Source organism: Patagioenas fasciata, chromosome 2, assembly GCF_037038585.1.
Source record: "Patagioenas fasciata isolate bPatFas1 chromosome 2, bPatFas1.hap1, whole genome shotgun sequence".
Lineage (NCBI taxonomy): Eukaryota > Metazoa > Chordata > Aves > Columbiformes > Columbidae > Patagioenas > Patagioenas fasciata.
In genome coordinates this window covers 34,614,081-34,633,391 of record NC_092521.1, presented here as the reverse complement: position 1 = coordinate 34,633,391, position 19,311 = coordinate 34,614,081, and the positions used below count along the sequence as shown (strand labels likewise).

The 19,311-nt window shown below is 37.5% G+C and overlaps 1 protein-coding gene across 5 annotated transcripts in view; it reads right to left on the bottom strand.

Annotated features, from left to right (window-relative positions):
• Window positions 1-19,311, bottom strand: part of STAU2 (staufen double-stranded RNA binding protein 2) — a 175,041-nt gene that overhangs the window by 42,642 nt on the left and 113,088 nt on the right. For 3 of the 5 annotated variants that reach the window (XM_065830481.2, XM_065830482.2, XM_071803999.1), the window contains exon 13: window positions 18,321-18,434. The exons of 1 other annotated variant lie outside the window; for it this stretch is intronic. In XM_065830481.2, coding sequence (XP_065686553.1) covers window positions 18,321-18,434 — 114 coding nt within the window. Of the gene's footprint in view, window positions 1-3,479; window positions 3,575-18,320; window positions 18,435-19,311 lie in introns of those variants that run through there. One more of the 5 variants, XM_071804001.1, reaches the window with a different exon arrangement.

Genomic DNA, 19,311 nt, shown 5'->3' with positions numbered 1-19,311 from the left:
TTTAGCAGGCGGTCGAGGCTCGCTCTCGGTGGGGATCATGTGAAGACTAGCAGAGCAGTCACTCAGTCATGAATCAGAGTTGTCAATAGTTGCCTGTTTTCTCAACAGGTGTCTCAATCACACGCCATAATCCTTCCCCCCATAGGCTTCTGTTTAACAGTACTTGCTATGGCACAGGGTACTGGTTTTGCTTATGTGAGACATACATCGATTTCTTAATAACCAGCTCCCTCCTGTAGTCTCTGCTGAACCTTATGTTCGGTATAAACACGACTCTCTCGCCTATGTGAGCCAGCGGGGAAAGCATGAGAACTGTAACACGGGAGTGAGGAAGCATTTAATCCTTTGTTATTGCTGCAGATAAGCACGGCAAACACCAAATGATCATCCACTCTTTTGCCAGATAATTACAAAATGCTATTATATTGAGGTACACTTTGTGAATCACTATGCAGTAATCACTTGGCACTTGGACAGAAAGGCATCACTGATATAAAGGATCTTACTGTAAATAAAAATGTAGGGAAATGTTTCATATCAACTAAATAAAAAATAAGAAGTTTAAACTGAAAACCCAAGAAGCCATTTTCAAAAGGACTTTTAAAAATAACTTTCAATCACGAGTTTTTACAGAATTTTTTGTAATTAATTTTGTTAAGTTTTGAAATCCTCATTTCTTTTATATGGCTCATGCATACATGTAAGCACAAAAGTAAATTAAGTCCAATGGGTCACAGCTGTTAGAATCCTGAAAAAATATAATTATTCACAGAAAATTTTAAATTACATACAGTTTTTACTCTATAAAAAAGTGTTTCTCTCTTTGCTTACAGCTATGTGATTTGAGTCACATCAGTATTAAGCAACATCACTAAAAGATGTAGAGAAATCTTTCTTGGTTTTTCTGTCAAAAGGCAGTAAATATTCTACAAGACTTCCTGAGCTTGCACAAATCGTATCATTTACAATGTGAATTAGAACCAACTTTGTATCACCAAACTACTCTGGGCTTCCTGTTGTTACCTTTGTTTTTCAATTTTAACTTTTATATGTACACAAAATACTGATTATCTGAAGTAATCTTTTGTATTTTCAGGCCAGTCTCTTCCTGTATCAGTGGCAGAAGCATGTTTGGAAAATAACGCAGGCAGGTTACTTGCAGTGTGTTCCACTTCTATAGTAACAGCTCCTGCAGAAACTACAGCTTCCGCATGACTCGCAAATTAAACATAAAAGGACGTCTACCAAAAAACATACCGGCTTTATGCAATGGTTTGAGATCATAAGCCCTTTCAATTCAGACTTTACAAAAAATTTCCCTTAGGAAGGCAAATTCTCCAAATGTAGCACACAATTTAATAATTTCCAAATACCTTTGAAATTCATGTCAAATTAAGTCAGACAGTAAAACTGGTGTAGTTTTATCATTTCAGCTGTATGTCAAAATTCTTCCACATTGTTGGATAACATGAAAGTGCAGCACCAGTTCCTGTCACCCTCAATTTAAAAACTTTTGATATACTACCTCTGAGCATGGAGTTGTTTAAATACTCTCTCTAACATCAGTAAACTGCATGTACCACCTGCACTGTGACTTGAATTACTGAAATACAACACTACACAATTAAAGAGATCATCTCAGATTTCAGCAGAAAAAACATGGTACTGAAGAAGTTCGTATCAAAATATTTTAAATATATTTCAAACGTGAAATATCATTTGATTGTGTATCTGATGTATACACAGATTATTAATTTATAAAGTATACATCATAGGGACAAGTTGTTTTAAGTATGTTGATAGATGCATATAGTCTGGGGCAGATCTTGAAAATGCTTGACCTTAACGTACAAGTAATCCTTGTGAATTAATTTTAACTACTTGCATAAGTGCTTTGTAATTTGACTTGTAAGTTTTTGCAATTTCTATAAAAATGAACATAAAATATAGACATTACTTCCTATGTTGCACAGACAGCATGTCAGTATATTTTTTTCACTCTGAGGTAATTTGTAATAATTTTGTTTCCACTCATAGCCTTAGTTTTATTTTATTCAAAATCGTGTAAGTATTTTGACCTAAGACTGGACTGATCAATTGGTTTCAACAGGATTGCTTCCCGTGCATTTGTAGAAAGAAAACTTGCATTTTTTAAGATTTGTTTTCTCTGTAATGTTTAAGACTACGTAAGGATATTACATAGAGAATATACAGGATGATTATTTAGAGAACACAAATACATCCTCAGCAAATGCAACTTTTAATGAGCTTTACTTACAACACTCAACGGGTACTGATTGATTCTGAACAGGAGCCCAGCCTCATACAGACCACATTCATCAAAAGCATCCTAATCATAGCAGCATATTAACATTTTGAACTTTACTCCCAGTACTGAAGGAATGCAACTCCTGAAATAATGAAATTTAGGGGAAACTGAATCTTGTTTTCTATACGTGAAGACCTACTTTCAACACAGATCACTCATTCTTGCTGCATTCTCTGCTTTCTCTCCAGCAAAGAGCAATTATAAATTATAAAATATAAATTATAAAATATAAATTAGAAAAAAGTAGCTATTTCAGAGCAAACCTGTAATGTTGACATGTAATCACTGTAAAAATGGAACTTTCAACAGGTAATCTACAACGATGCAAGTTCCATCTCATTCAGATGCAGCTCATTTACTCCAGTATAAAAAAGGACAAAATTTTAAAAAGGAACAAACTACAGTAGTAAAAGTAATGCAAAGGCTACAGCAGCAAACCCTTAGACACATAGTCAGAATGATGTCAGGAAACGGGAAAGTGTTATTGTCATTAAAGGTAGCATCGATATTCTAGAACTTGACCATGCTCAGCCCTAAACTCCAAATTTTAAAAGGTATATTGACAGATTATATGGTTCTGAAAAAGAGTCAGAAGAATAAGGTGTGTAAAATTTCTGCATTTCAAGACTAAAGAAGCTTAAGCTATTCTGCTTATGACAGAAGGTGTGGGTGACCTAACAGTGGGCCTGCAGCACCTACGACGAGAGAGATTTGCAGGGAGACAAAAATAAGATTCTGTAAAAGGCAGAAGAACAGACAAGAAGAAAGACATACAACTTCTCTCAGACTACAATAGGGTAAGAGTGATATTGAGCCTTTTCTTTTTTCTGCCAGACACGGAATGTAATGGAAATTTAAGCTGCAAACTCTGAAACATCTTCAGTAAGTTCCCAGCATAAACGCAGTACACCAGCATACTCACACTGTTCATCTTGAGACCTGAAAGACCTTTTCTGACTTCTTCATATGATAGAAACTGAAGTATGTCACATGGTTATACCACTTTTACCTGGTAACTTGGCTTGCTTACATTCTGATTCCTACTTGAAATGGAGAACGTGGTCAGGAACGCAGAAGTACGCAACATATGCCCTAGAGTCTTGTTCCATCTGATAAAAGACCATCCCTGTCAAAATTGCACTCTTGCTCAAACCATCAGTCAAATACAAGTCTTTGACACTCCAGGCTGCTGCTCTCTCAACTGTGAAATGATTCGTGATCTGGAACCAGGTTTCCAAGGGAGGTCTAGGAGAGAAGTAAGAGGCACTACTCAAAAGTAGACCTGTGAGACATTGTGGCTCTTCAAGATACAACCCAGCACACGTATCTGTTCTCAGGACAAGGACCATGAATTCCTGTGATTCCAACAAGTCTTTACTTTTCTACACTTCCCTCCACCTTTTTCTAAAAGCATGAACAAAATTTCCCCTTCAGTTACTTTTGGCCAGCAGGAGGCAATGTGCATGCAAGTATCAGCTACAACTTAGAAAACTGAAAGAGCAAAAGGGAGTTAAACATACACATTATTTGTTCTACTGTAAAAAGTGAGATATGGCTAGAAACTGCAGCTTTCATGCAGTTTGGACATAAAAAACTGACTGTAGGAACATCAGCTCTTAGTGTGACTGTGTTCAGAGACACCGTGTTTTACTTTCATGCACTTAGACAAGATCCCAGCCAAAATAAAGATGGGATACTAACCCCAGGCAATGTAGCTACATTTGGTATTTCACCTCAGATCAACCTCTGTTCACATCAGTTGAACCTGCATTTCTGATTGTCTGTACATTTTCACAGATGGATCATCAGTTAATCTAATGGAACGACTCATATGTAGACCTACATGAGTATGAAAATGTTTACAGGATCAGGACATTTGGTCAAAATTTCTCAATGAACTAGTGGTGTGGATACTCATCTGGTATCATCATAAACTGAATGGCCAATGCTCCTGAAAAAGAGAAAGCATGCAGTCGTTTAAAAGCTGTGGGTGCTCTTTGTTTCTGAATACTGTAGTTTAAGGAATCTCAAATCAGAAGTCCAGAATTAGAGGGTATATTTGAAATGCAGCCTTTAAATTTTCTCTCAAGGCTTTAATTCATACTTTACACTTTGGATCACAGTCTATATTATTTTTGAAGCTTCATGATTAACCTTTAACTTTACTAAAACTGTTATCATGAGTGCTACTATCCTGTTACACACAGCACTGTCCTTAGGCTGCTGATGGAACACATCTTGCCTAAATATCTCAGTAAGTGATAACCTTTGAAACAACTTCTGGCAGGCTGTTACATCAAACTGTTTCATACCTTCTCATGCTTTTTTCAATTAAAAAAGTCTTTCAAGTAAATAATTATATTACTTTTCTTTTTATTCTTACATTTAAAAATGCTACCTTTTTTTATTTAATCAAACCAGTCCTAAGTAGCTTTTAATCACTTAGCTTTTTTGTCTGAAGTTTTATTGAAAACAGCCAGTTTACTTCCTTATCATTTTTCTCACTGTTCAGTCATGATCAGAAACAAGATGTTCCTCAAGATATTTCGTAATTTCATCAAATTCTATACTTCCTGTTTTTCCAACTGGTTTCAGGACTGTTTTGTTCATTCCACTGCTTATTTTGTCACATTTCCCAAGTCTTACTATAACTCAATTCTTGTCATATTGTTGTATGTTCTAGAGGTTATTTAGATATGAAGTGCTCTTGGCTTGTTATCCTCAAAGGCGTATCTTGTACACAGAAAATAATTTGCTTCTAACTCAACAGATAGCTTGCTGCTCTTCCTTTCAGTGACATACGTTGATATAAAGTATAACTGTGACAATTTTACTTGGTCACTGGCTTCATGCAAGTTATTTTGGTTTTTGACAGGTAAATAAAATCCTCCTGTTTTATCATGACTTGCCAACACTGTTAAGATAGGAAGAGGAATGTCTAAACATATCAAAACAGAGATTCCTAAGGCAGATGCAGTAAGACCTAAAAGGTGTATTAGAGCAGTCATTTCTCTAGCTGAAGAACGAAGACATATTGCACTTCAGAGGAGTGTGTTGAGGGGAAAGTGTGGGCATTCGTTGCCACGCTGCTCAGCTGACTCTTCAAGAAGCTCCTTTGCTGCTAAAACTGTGTCCATGAACTTCCCCCAACAGCGAAAATCACCTTCACAGAGCAGCTCCAGCCACATTAAAGCTGGCGGCTTGTACTTTTCACATTTCGTCTCTCTTAAAACATTTGTTAGAGAGCAAAACTGAGAGTCCAAAATTGCCAAGCTTCTTTAAAATCCCAAATACTGTTTTTTACTGAATACTGGTTTTGTATCACTTAAGCCTCAAAGACAATTTGACCTGAAAAGAGACACAAAGCCACCAGAAATAGGAAGGATGCAGCCAAAATTTTTATTTTCAGTACACTATACATAGTTCTTTTACTCTGATTAAAAGTCACAGCAAAACAGTCTTTGAGAAAATTAATTTCAGCTCTTCCCATCTACATTTGTCTCAGGTGTTACCTTTTCTAAATGCAAAATGATTAATTTAAAAGTATAACTTTCCCTTTTAAATGAAAATATATTTTGTCCCAAACGTAATTTCCTTACACTCTACTAAACACAGACAGGAATGGCGAAAGGCTACAAATTTTTAGGTTCTCCACTGATGCATTAACTAAACAAAAAAGACAACCTTACTTGTTTCAGAAAGCTTTATTAGAATAGGAATCTTTGAAGACAAACACAAAAGATTCTAATATATTTAGATTTTATAATGTAAACAACTAATTTAATGCATCACTAACAATATACAATAGTCGCCATCTTGCAACATGAATGCAAGTAAGAAACTGATGTAATCTGGGAGATATTTCAAAACAATTAATTTGAGAATAAAAAAGAACTTTTATTATGTAAACTCTCCCTGTTAGCCTTTTTAAAAAGGATCAGAAAACTGCAGCAGTTGAACCTTTGCTAAATGATGGTAAGAAGAAATCTTTTGAACTGGCCTCTAAATTAAGAACAAGTAATTGCCTGAGAAATGGTATTTGATCAAAAGGGGTTTAAGTGTTATTTATCAGGAGAGTTCCAAAAAACTCCACAAGATCCTGTTTATTTAAATGAGGGCCAAAAAGCTTTCAATTTTTTGCAAATTTTCTCAAAGTATTTTGACATGTCTAAATTGTGTGTTTGCCAGCGTGTCAGGCTTCTTCTGTGCTAATATTTTCGTTCTATAAGGGTAAATGGGGCTTAAAGCATTTTTGGGTCAAGTCAACATTTGATGCCTCCTTTTGATTTCCTTAACTCTCTCTCAAGCCCATATCTTCTTGTTAACTACTTTGCATCTAAGAAATTATAGCAAACCTTGCTTTCCATTTTTTTTCTTTTCTACTATTTTCCTCACAAGCATGGACGGATACATGATGACAAAAAATTTCTACACACCGATCTCTGTTTATTTTTTATTTAACTTGAAAGAGTGAGCCTGTTCTCTGTCATAATCCAAAATCAAGCCCCAGGTCCTGCAGTATTATCTGCATTGATGAAGAGAGACACCCTAGGAAGCCTCACTCACATGAACAAAGCTTCGTGTCCCCTAAATGACTGACAGGGTATTATTGTACCACTTCGCATAAATGACAATGGAGTATTGAATCAAATACAACAACACAGAAATCTCCCCAATTCATAATTTCAATCAGCATGCGGTGCTAGAAAAAATTACCCAAATTATTAAAAAAAAAAAAAAAGTTAAAGTATGAAACATTTAGGGAGTCATCTGAAACAGGACTGACTTGCTGAACAGCCTGATATTCTGAAGCAATGGTTAAACGGGCTTTCTATGATCTCACAAACCAGCTAAAATCTTGCCATTACTGGGATGAGCCTTGTAGCCAGTATCAGCAAAAGGTGTGCTTTTAATGTAAATAGCTGAGGCGTGATGAGTACATGGACTGCTCAGAGAACTGAGCTTTCGGCACTTGTCTTCCTTTCTCAAGCTGCCAATACAAGAGATTCAGCAACACCAGAGGTATAAATCTGTGCCAAGATGGCCTTTATGAATCCATGCCGTGTAACCAAGTTTTAAAAACCCTGAAGCAAATGTAAAGCTTTTTTATACACAGCTGAATGCTGAGGAAGGGAAGCTATCATTTTGTCTGCAGCTTATGCTTAGAAGAATTACAGAAGGGAGGAAGAAGATGACTTTCTGGGTACCTCTGAGGAACACAGTGACGCCAGCTGAACATGACTTACTACCTTAGACTGCCTTTGTAGCCTGACCTAGAAGTCTTTGCCTGGGGTTCATGTGGCAGTTTCCAACCATGAGAAGCATGTGGCTGGGAGGTTTGGACAATGCCGCCACCAGCTGGATGCCTACTGGTGGCAGGGATGGGGTTGAGGTTGGTTATAGATATATACACTGGAAAAAAAAAACAGTTTTGTATTGGCTAAATTTGCTCCCAGAGTTTGGACAAGCGTTCTGCAATTTCAACTGTAAACAACTTTAGAAACTTTGAAGTTATCCCTTTTAGTTTGCTCAGGTTTGGCCATTTGTAATGAAAACCAAAGAGCAAGATTCACTTGATGGTCAATACCAGACTGTGGAAAATCAGAGCTTAAGACTCTTTGACTCCCAGGAGGATCTAAATCCTTCTTTTCACCTTTCAGAACAGCACCCTAACTCCCATTTTTTTTTAATATTAAAAAATGAGAATTTCCCCAAACTCTTCTGCTCATGCAGCTCTACTGAGCACACTGTTTAGTGAGTCAAAGAAGAGGATGACTACCCCGTGGTTATCACTTGGTGTTCCTGCAGCTACCCAGCTGTGCCGCTCTGCAGCATGAGGAGGGTTCCTACAGAGGATTCATGCTCACACAGGGACAGGCATGGAATAAAATGTATATCTTCTGCACCTCGCGTGAGTGTGCGAACCACTGAGCTTGTAGGTAAAATAATCCATAATCTTTCCCAACAGTTCTGTGAATCTCAGCCATTTTCCTAGCTTCACTACAAATGCCCAAATACTAAATGAATTATTTTTTTTGGCTAGAAGCTTTTTTTTCTTTATTTTGGACCAACTTGAACTGTTTTCTTGAGGGCATGAAGGATGAGAGGAGATTTTGGCCTGTAAAATCAATTATTTGTACAGCCGTAACGATCTGTGGAAAACTAGGTCTCACAGTCTCTCTAACGATGGGAAAGAGAAAGAAAGAATATGAAGAAATAAGTATAAAAATTAAAGTTTAAGTTAAGAGTTCAGTGTTTTGGTTTTGCTTGATACCTCCATTTTAGTGTTTATTATCCCAAGTCCTGTATCCTTGAGAGAGTGAATTACTTGGAAGCAGACTTAGATTTAGCATATGTGAGGGATCTTGCTGGAATGAAGCATTAGTATTGGAACACAGATGGTCTGTAAGAGCTACAAAATGGAGGACACAAGCACATACAGCGCTTCTGGGGATGTAGGAATTCCTGTATTAAGTGAGGATATTGCACATTTGATGCTTTGAAGAGAAGGCTGGTTGGTGACTCCCTCCTGTCTCAAACAGTAGGATGTTCTGACTCGATGATCTGAGAAATCTAGTGTGACTACAAAAACCTGTACATGAAATGAGTTTGGGAGACGAGAGAGACTCAGATGATATCCTAAATGACTTACAAGAATTAAGATAAACACCTTTTTGCCTGGAGATGTCTGACACAGGGCATCAATGGCAATAATGTAAAAAAGAAGAGTGAAGTAATTTTCTCAGATAAACCATTAGTGATCAAGCTGGGCTAAATCTTCAGCTCTTTCTTGATGATGTATTTAAAAAAAAACATCCAAGGAAGAAAGCAGAATGTTGTTGCACCAGAGACATCTAGGAACTGAGCTTAATCTTAGAGCTCCTAAACAGGGCTCCACAACTTCCTCATGCTCAGCAAAGAACCAGACCTTTAATCTACCTATCCGTGTTACAGGTAGCACAGCTGAGAGAGCAACTTTAGAAATGAACTTTAAATTGGACAGGAATTTGCCATAATTTGCACTTAATATGCATGTATCACTACTTTTATACTTTTTCCATCACTTGACTAAGCTATTCCTTTGTTCCTCCGGTATTCCTACCCCCACCCAGAACAGACATGAGTTTCCCTACAACAGACTGAGAAAAGTGTCTCAGTGCTAAAAACATGGGCCAAACTACACAGAAATGAGTGTGTAAGTTATGTATACGCAACAGATGACAGGAGTTTGCTGTGGGAACACGGTGCTGGAAGACAGTCCAAGTTTATAGTAGTGCTTAGAGTAACTCACCACCAGGGCTGGTTGTGCTGTGTAGAGCTATCCCAAAAAGAAGAGGGAGAAGTTGTTTAAACTCTGAGTCAGAGGAAAACGGCACCGATTTGATGAAACTAAAGTGGTGACAGAGAAGAGTGCTCAGTTTCGTTACCCCATTGTATTTCACAGTACACAAGCTTGGCTGTTCCCCTGTAATTAGTTATGAACATGACCCCCTCAATTTCCCTTTAAGCCTATGGTCAGAACATTTATGATGAGATCCTGGCTTCTTGAAACAAATCCTTGAAATGAAGGGGTGTAGGATGTCCAGTTTAGTTTCTACTTGCACTATGTACATTCAGGGGTTGTAAGATGATGCAAACAAAAACCTACGAAATTTGCTTTGTACTAGGTAAAATGCGTAATGCCAGCTATGTGCTATTATTTCAAGAGAAGTGGAAAAATTAGGTGGCGAACAGAACTTTGGCAAAAGCACAGTCCTTCAGATGCAACATGTGTATATCATTATTTTGTCTTGTACAATGGTTAAGGAAATGTATTTTGAAATGGCAATTATATAATTAGTGTGTTAAGCAACTTCTTCAAATGACAAGTGATTAAACATGTATCAACAAACAGACACAGCACACTGTGTGCGGAAAATGCCACAGAATAACTCTGGCAAGCAGAGGGTGGGCAACCAAGTTGAGTGTACATTTTGCTGAAGTCTTTCTTGGTCTGAAATGGAGGTGCCTACAAAGTAGGCAACTGGCTTTTGACTGAGTGTTAGTTTTCATTCATAAGGTTTGAAAGCTTTACCAGCCCTAGAAATTAAAATTAATATATCTATCAAAATTAAAATCCTGCCTGTCAGGGGTCAAGATGAAAAATCCAGATCCTTGTCAATCCCAACTGCAAGACAAGCTACCTGGGAGGGTCTCCTCCCACTCAATTTTTGTCTCCAGCTCTGTCACCAACTTTTGTCTAGTAGGTGCAGGTCTATCAACTTTTAACAACTGAGTAGGAGAAGAACCTACCTTTGTTGCCTTCCCTCTGTTTTTTCCTGCCACGGAAAAAGCTGTTAAGGTTTCTTGGTACTGCAAGTGGGCTCAGCCTCCTGTTGCAGTGTGACAAGGCAGCAAACTGACACTTTCAGCTTTCCCAAACTTCTCCAATATATTTCCCTTTTAAGCTTCTTCCCTTTCCTATCAGCCACAGCAGCAAGGAAATTCAAGATTTTTACATTTCACCACTGGTCAGCTCGGCCTAAAGTAACAGCAAAACAAACCAAACCAGAAACAGATTGCAGACTAAGGATAGCGAACAGCTGGCCTGTGGTCCATGGAAGGTTGGCTCATTGCACATTGTTAATGCCTTTCTTTTCACTTCCACATGCTATACTGCACTGAAAGCCTGCTAAGGTATTTTAATGAAAGCAACTACTAAGGCTGCAGTTCCAAAACAGCTAAACTTCTCTAGGTCTCTCTATGATCCTGTTCTTCGTCCTTCATCTGTGTGCATTCCTGTTCTCTTCTTTATACCTGGTCACGCTACTGCACAGTGAACAGGTTTAAGACAAACATTTCTACAAGAAAATAATTTTTCTGCACAGTTAATTTTTGCCTCATCCTCTTCAAGTGACATTTTACATGGTGGGTGAGCTGATCTAATAGCTTGCTGCTGTGCAAGGGGATGGCTCTCTCTCCTCTTCTCTTGGCTGGGCAGTCCTGACGTCTCCCTTGCTCCAGCTCTGGTACTCATTGAAACCCCAGTGGGCCACTTCAACTCACTTAGCTGGCTAAAAACCTGAGTTAGCTTCTGCCAGCTTAGTGGTTTAGGAAGCGGCCAGGATTGGAGATGAAGTCAATGGGAAGGAACACCACGGTAGAGTCTCCCACCTTGAGGATATTCAAAAGCTGTCTGGACATGGTCCTGGGCAGCCGGGTGGCCCTGCTTGTGCCAGGGGGTTCCAACAGACGCCCTCCAGAGGTTCCTTCCAGCCTCAGCTGTTCTGTGATTCTGTGAACCTCACTACTCTTGTGAAACCTCACCTATAGTTGTCATCATGATATTTCAACTTTTCTTTTTTTCCCTCAACAGAGGAGGAAACAGCCCCCAGAACACACATGCTCTTTGTTTATCATCTTTTTCATGCAAAGCATGTAAGATACCCAGAGACTGCATCAGTAGCATTTCATACCCTGCTGACATTACTGTATAAACAAACATGCATACACAGAGCACTGAAAATCCTATTCTGCATCTTCAGCAAGAGGCAGTCACATTGGGATGCTGCTTGGGAAGCCCTGAATGAGAGCATTGAAAGGGTCTGGCAGGGAGACAGCTGTGCCTTGGTTTACATTCTGTTCCCATTCGGCAGTTAATTAGTAACTCACTTTTTGAAAATGCAAGATTACACATTCTGAACAAATAGAAATGTTTGATCTCGAGCTCATCAAGGAAAACTTAGCAGCTGCCAGGGAAAAGCAAATGTTCTATCACGTACATCCAGACTGAGATAATGTAAAACAGAAGATGAAGAATACAGAGAGAATGTACAAATGCTTCCACACACAGCTGTGGGGAACACAGCAGACGAGGAAAAACTACCAAATACCAGACAACAACCTAGTGAGCCTAACTAAAACCTGATGGGATGACTCCTGACTGCAATGTCAACCCAAGAGGTTCAACTTTCCCCACACAACAAGAGTGAAGCATGGTGCTACATATCAAAAGCAGCACATGAACCGTCTCTTGGAGCACCAGGCACTCAGCTGTGGCCATGCCGGACTCACCCTAAAGGTTACAGAGCTGTCAAGCGGAAGGTGGGAGAAGGAGACCTACTTGTGTGGGATGTTTTGACATGATCAGGTCGGAGTCCTGATGCTGAAAGGGCTGTGAAGGGAATCACCAAGTTTTGGGAAAACTGCTTGAAGAGTCTTACTCATTCAAACTAAAGTTTTCTCATTTTACTAAAGAAGCCACCCCAAAGAAACAAGAGTTGTTTTTACAGTAAATCAAGCAGAAATGAGCTGACAAGGGAAGCACATAACACCATTAAAAAAAAAAAAAAAAAGTTTTTTTTTTAAAATAGTAATATTTTGGCATTTTTTGTCTATGTCCAGGACATAAACATCCACTGTGAAGTAAATCTGAACATCCAAAGAATACTAATTTTGCCTTATAACAAAATTAATTTTAAGCAGGAATTAATGCAGTGTCCAGTAAATGAACTTTTTTTCTGATGTAGCAAGGTATCTTAACAAAAAAAAAAAACCAATCCTTTCCATCTTTATTGGTTACAGCACTGGAAAATTTCTCATCCTCTGCATATTCACTGACTGCACCACTGTTTTTTGGGGCTTTTGTTTTTCTTAGAGGGTTCTCCCTGCCGGACTCTCTTATAAAGTCTATCCCATCAGTAGCTCTTCCACTTCTACAATTTCTGCCCCTACTTATTTTCCTTCCAACTGTTTTAAAGTGGTAATAGTGGTAAATTATATATAATATTACACAACTCTTATCTGTCCTGGAAAATAAAAGTATTCCATTTTATGCACTGTAAAGTGTAGAATAGTTCTAAAAACATGGTCTAATATACAACATAAATATAATGGATGGGATTAAGAAAGCATGGACTAAAAATATAAGCGTGAAAGATTCATTATACTCACTCTAGCGGCATGTCTCGTTGGGACTATTGGGTAATTTAAACATCAGAAGCCAGTAATAAACAAATGGGCAGTACTGCTAGCTCCAAAAACCACACGTTAAAACCTCCAAAATCATCACAAAGTATTAAAATAATGAGACTTCAAGAAAATGCACTAGTCTTTGTTCTCTATCTTGAAATTTAAATAGAGAACTGGTCACCCCTCAATGGACATCAAGTTACTGGGGGCTGAAAATTCAATTGTACAGGCAGAGCACTCCATGGCAAGCATTCAAAAATCTCAAAATGCGCCCAATCTGCTCTTTCTCATCACCAGAACCGACTTTAAAATGATTTTATTAAAAAAATGAATGTTCAGACTTCCAACCTGCCTGCTGTTCAGCATGTGTTAAGAATGCACCCAAGATGTTTTTTCCAGGGTTTTCTCCTCAGCTATGACAACCACAGGGGTATGATACTGCTGAAGCAAAGCTGCAGTCATTTAGAGATGAAGCATTCAGAATAACAGCAATTATTACGAAGCCACCAAAGATGATAATATTGCAAATTTCAATAATATACACACAAACACGGAAGATGAATTTGACACCGTTTTGTTCAAGACCTAGCAGAAGCGTCACTTCTCAGATTGAAACTATGTCACAGGCCATCTTGTATGACACAGTCAATCAAATTTAACCTAGTTACTATTACAGGGGAGTCCAACTATTTGTGTTAAGTGAAGTACATCTCTTAACAACTCAATGGCATTGACTAGAAGTCTTTAGGGGAAACAGAAATCTCCATTTCCTTCAGTCGTTTGCTCTGATAGCATTAAATCTTCTACCTAAAAGTTCTTGGCACCTCTGTGCTCACAATTTCAAAGTACTCTTCATATAACCCGGTTTGCTAAAGCTGAAAGATATTTATTTCTATTGGTAACAAGCAATTCAGTGTCCAATACCTCGAGAATCTAAGCAGGCAGAACTCTCTAAGACTTTCAGACTAAGCAGTAGAGAAGATGTCTTCATTTTGGTGTGATATTTGAGCACCCTCTAACTTCTTCTCATTGTCCCACATCTATGGCCTTTAGACATTCATTTTCTTAGTTTTCTGCTCCATTCCACCTATTTTTTGCTTACATAGACTCCTATCTTTTTTTTTTTTTCTGGTCTCCTGCCCATCATACCTTCAGTTTTCTTAGTGACACGAACAGAACCACTACCTGGACTTCCTTTCTGTTTCCCTATATGATCCACATTAAATTAAATCCTCAGCTTTACACCGTATGCCTAAAGTCCATCCTGAGTCCTGAGAATAGTTTGCCTCCAGTCCCACAGCAAGGTAAAAAATACCAGGATTCATTACCATTAAGGAAAAACTCAGGTGTGCTTGAGAAAGCCACTAGAAAGCAGGGCCATTTTAACTAAAAGCTGCTTGTACCTAAATTCTATTGGAAAAAAAAAAAAAACAACCAAAGAATTGCTGCTATTTATAGTTACAGTTGAATACTAGGAAACAGAAAATAGAGAAACAAATAATTCAGGGAAAAAAATATTCTAAAAACCATTACATTTCTACTAAGAAGGCTGGCACACCTGAATGCAAAATGCAACAAAACATGTGGCAGGCTGGACTGCAGTGGTACTTTAGGAATGTTTCCCTTTTTTACACTTTGCTAAAAGGAAAATCAAAGACCAGCAATTGCTTCCACAATACTGCTTCATGACCAAATCAGATATACCTTGTTAATCAGACATTTGAAATACACACTAATTATTGTACCAATATGAAATGCTCATTTTAATCTGGAACTGCTCAAATGAAGTATGTGGATAAAAAATTTAAACTCATTAAAAACACAAGTAAAAGCAATCTAAAGAATGAAAACTCCCTACAGAGTTTAGAGAAAGAGGAAGTGACTTGAAAAACTGCTGTGTCAAGTCTTGGCATACTTGAAAAAGCAAGATAATATACTTATACAGCACTGTAACCACATTAGTATCTGCTGGGTAACAAATCTCCCACTGTATGTGAGTCGAGAGATATATTACAAAAGACAAGGATTGCCATCAGAAACTGTTTTCCTCCTTTCCTTTCCTTTCCTTTCCTTTCCTTTCCTTTCCTTTCCTTTCCTTTCCTTTCCTTTCCTTTCCTTTCCTTTCCTTTCCTTTCCTTTCCTTTCCTTTCCTTTCCTTTCCTTCCCTTCCCTTCCCTTCCCTTCCCTTCCCTTCCCTTCCCTTCCCTTCCCTTCCCTTCCCTTCCCTTCCCTTCCCTTCCCTTCCCTTCCCTTCCCTTCCCTTCCTTTTTTCATTTCTGTTTCTTTTTTTTGATCAAGGTACAAGGCCAGCTGTGGTTCTTCTGCCAAAATACATATAGTGACAACTCTGGTATACAGCTTTTTCTTTAGATATTCTTACACAACAGATTTCGATATTTCAGATATTCTTACACAACCACTTTCACAAAAAGAAACTATTCTAGAGTCTCATTCAGAGAGTTTTCCATTAACAAAACAAAACAAACAAAACCCAACCAACCAAAAAAAAGCCCTAGAAATTACAAAATCTGTATTTTAGAATGAACATGAGAAAAATTATTTTCATAAAAACAGAAACAGACAGATCCTCAAAGTGAAACTATGTCAGGCCCCATAGCTGACACAAATCAACATGCCTCCATTGAAATCACAGGCTTTCAGGTGACTAGTCCACCCTAATTACCATATAATACAAAAGAGACGATTTAAAAATACAGATGACATAAACTAGAGTTTCTATAATTAAAGTTTTATAGCATGTGGATATCTTGCACTTATTTAATTTGAAACTTCAAAATGTTGATAATTTAGCTTAATCAAGGTGCAGCAGTTCTGTTTCCTATTTTTATAAGAAGAATAAGGGTATCAAATAAACCTGTTATGAGGGAAACTGTAGAAAAAGAAGCAAAATCATACCCATCACATAGGAACAAGAAAGAAAATATATTTTTTTTTTTAGCTAGTCCATTAAGAGCTCTAATTTTGACATGAATTAATTAAATGCCTGACGAGCACTTGATGTGCTTTCTGTTTGTTTGATAATGATTTGGTTTTCTCTCTTTATTCAGGGGACAGCAAATAATGCTTCAATCCAGTCCTGCCACCTGCCTTATCAAGCACAAGCAGTCGGTAGCATCTCTCTTCCCCAGAAAGCGGAATTCCTTTGATATTTGAGAGGATGAGCAGAAATTTGTGAATCCTATCCAGTATGTGGCGCTATTTTGTGGCCCACTGGTTGGCACTTGGCTTTTAGATGATCACCGTATTTTGCTCTCAGCTCAGATGAAATCTTTGCACAAGTGATGTGGGTTCAGTGTGCAACAAACACCTCATCATACAATGACAAAGCATTTTTCTTTCCTTTTCAAGAACTCCATGGAAAATTACATAACTAAACCAAATGATGAACATTTTTTTAAACTTCAAATTGAAGTAAGATTAGGAAATTCTAGCTACATAATGGCCCAAGCAAACTTAATTCTACTCATTTGTGCACATGCTACGATACAATCTTTATGTACGTGATTTTATGAATATTTTTTTTCATCACAGAAGAATGTCCTGTTTGGAGTACTGAATGAGCACACTTGGGATCAAACTAATGCTGCGCATAATCTGGAATTTTCTAATTTCTAGGTACTTGATTTTGCAGACTCAATAACACTTTTTCATTTAGATGTCTTAAATATGTAATTATTCAGATGGTTTAAATGTGCTTTTTGCTTACAAAGTCTTTTTGTCTGTTTACATATCATACTCTAGCCTAAATAAATTCTCAGACAAAGGCCAAGCTGGCTTGTAGCCCAGAATGTAGTTGTTACCAAATTGACATGGACCACCTTAAATTCATTGAAATGTCTAAATATTGTCTTTGACTTACAACTTAATTTTAAAAGGCGATCTTTACTGAAAGAAAAATGAAGCAACTTTAGAACAGCATAAACAAGTTGCTGGATGAAATGAGAATTGAATGAATTACTTCTGTCAAAGTATGTTCTGACTTACCACAACTCTCCATTACTGTAAAAAACCAAACACTTAAGGACAGGAAATATCCTCATTTTACCATGTAAATAACTAATGGGCTTAGGCTATGTTAACAACTGACTTACAAATTTCCAATTAAAAAAAAAACAAAACCAAACAACCAAAAATATGGCTAAGAGTGCCTGAAGCTTTTCCCCAAAAGTAATGAATTCTGATAATTCTTAAGGTGACTTTTCCTTTTGCCTTAGAGAATCTTACATAGAGTCTGATAAAATGTATGGCAAATGTGAACTCAGTACAATTTAAAGATGGCCTAAAAAGGTAAATAAAAACAGTTCTTTTTCCATTCTACTGAAGGTCTGAAAGGTGCAAGGTTCAGTTTAAATTTTTCTTCTATTTGTTTCCTTTTTGCTTTTAAAACTTTTGGAGTATCAAAGTCTTGTCTTGCTTTTATAAGTAAGAGTGTTGGAGGACAAGAAGACTGGAATGGAAGTCCCCCTCAGTTCCCATTTGAAGCAGCAGGATGATGAGTGATTAGCACTGAGATGTTTTTTCTTCTGGCCTTTGGCCAGAAGCTTGAATTAAATGTTTTAAGAACCGTCAAACAAAATGGGAGTTTTACACAGTCTCTTTTTCCTTTCAAACGCCAGTTTCTTATGACAGATGATGGCTGGAGATGATGGCTTCATCTCTCTGCTTTTCCAGCTACTCATAATCTTCTAGTAAAAATAGGATAGACAAGACCTGATACACACATAAAATTAAACAAAACCTTTGCAGAAGCCTTACATCTCACTTCAAAACCAAAGCAAGCTCCTCAGGCTTTCCTAATATGTCTCAAAAATGTATAAAAGGCAACTCAGTTTTGTCTCCTTGGGTCACTATTTCGATCTAACCAGGATTTTACTATGGCAAGACAGGCAAATCCCAGTGACAAGAACAAGCCACACGAAAATCACAAGATGTGTCAAAATTTAAAATTTACTAATGCTGACATTCTGGCCTTAACTAGATATTAATAAAATTACAAGAGTGTGGGGTGAAGGTATTATACCTGGTCATGGCTGGCTTCAATGGAGCTTCCGATACCTTGGAAAGTCATCTGCACAGGAGACAGTGTCAAACAGGTCATACACTCTTTGCCATTTTGTCTATCACTGTAGTGTACCTATAACAGAATAACATACGTAATCTGCTAAACACCAGGTTTGTACAAGGGAGTCATGCCAAAAAACTGTCCCTTTTCAACAAGTTTGTAAGAAGAATTCCAAACATTTACATTGAATTCATCTTTAATATAAAACAAGGAGTGGGTAAAGTATTCTAGGCAGTAACATACTGAATTGAAGCTCAACTTGCTGTGATATGCCTGTTGAATTGTTTGTAAAGTGCTGTTTTTCTTCAGTTTCTGAGGCCTTTGAGACTGAATTAAAGATGTATCCATACAATTATAAGAATCTAGTTTCAAGTTATAGTTTCCAGACGAGATGTCATTTTTAACAGCATTTTGTAGATTAGTTAGAAAAGATCCATGTAAATCATTACACCCCCAAAAACCTGGCAATAGCAGTTTTAATTTTTCGATTGTAATGCCATTTCTACTAAAATCCACTAATTTTTTTGACATGACTATGTAATGTTGTATATTTTAATTTTATTTTGTAATTAAACCAAAATGACAGATAAAACGGAGAAGAATTCACTTTCTTCTGGAGATGTCTAGGCTACATTTTTCTGCTACTTTTTCTGAGTGACTCATTCCCTACTGATGTCAAGAAGTGTGTGTTGAGCCTGAATCATACATGAAACACAGAGGTAGTGCTTCTACTTGAATTGTTCTCCCTGTCTTCAAGTCCCCTTCAGATAGTCCTTAAATCCCTAAAGCAAGGATGGATTTTAATACGTTGAGACAAAATTACGTTAAACTTTGCCAGTGTTCGATTATTAAGAACAGGTTGCCACTCATGCTGAATTGTTGAAATATTACAGTTCTCTGCATAGCTCCTGGCTTCTAGACAGGCAGATCAAGCACTTTGTTCTACAGG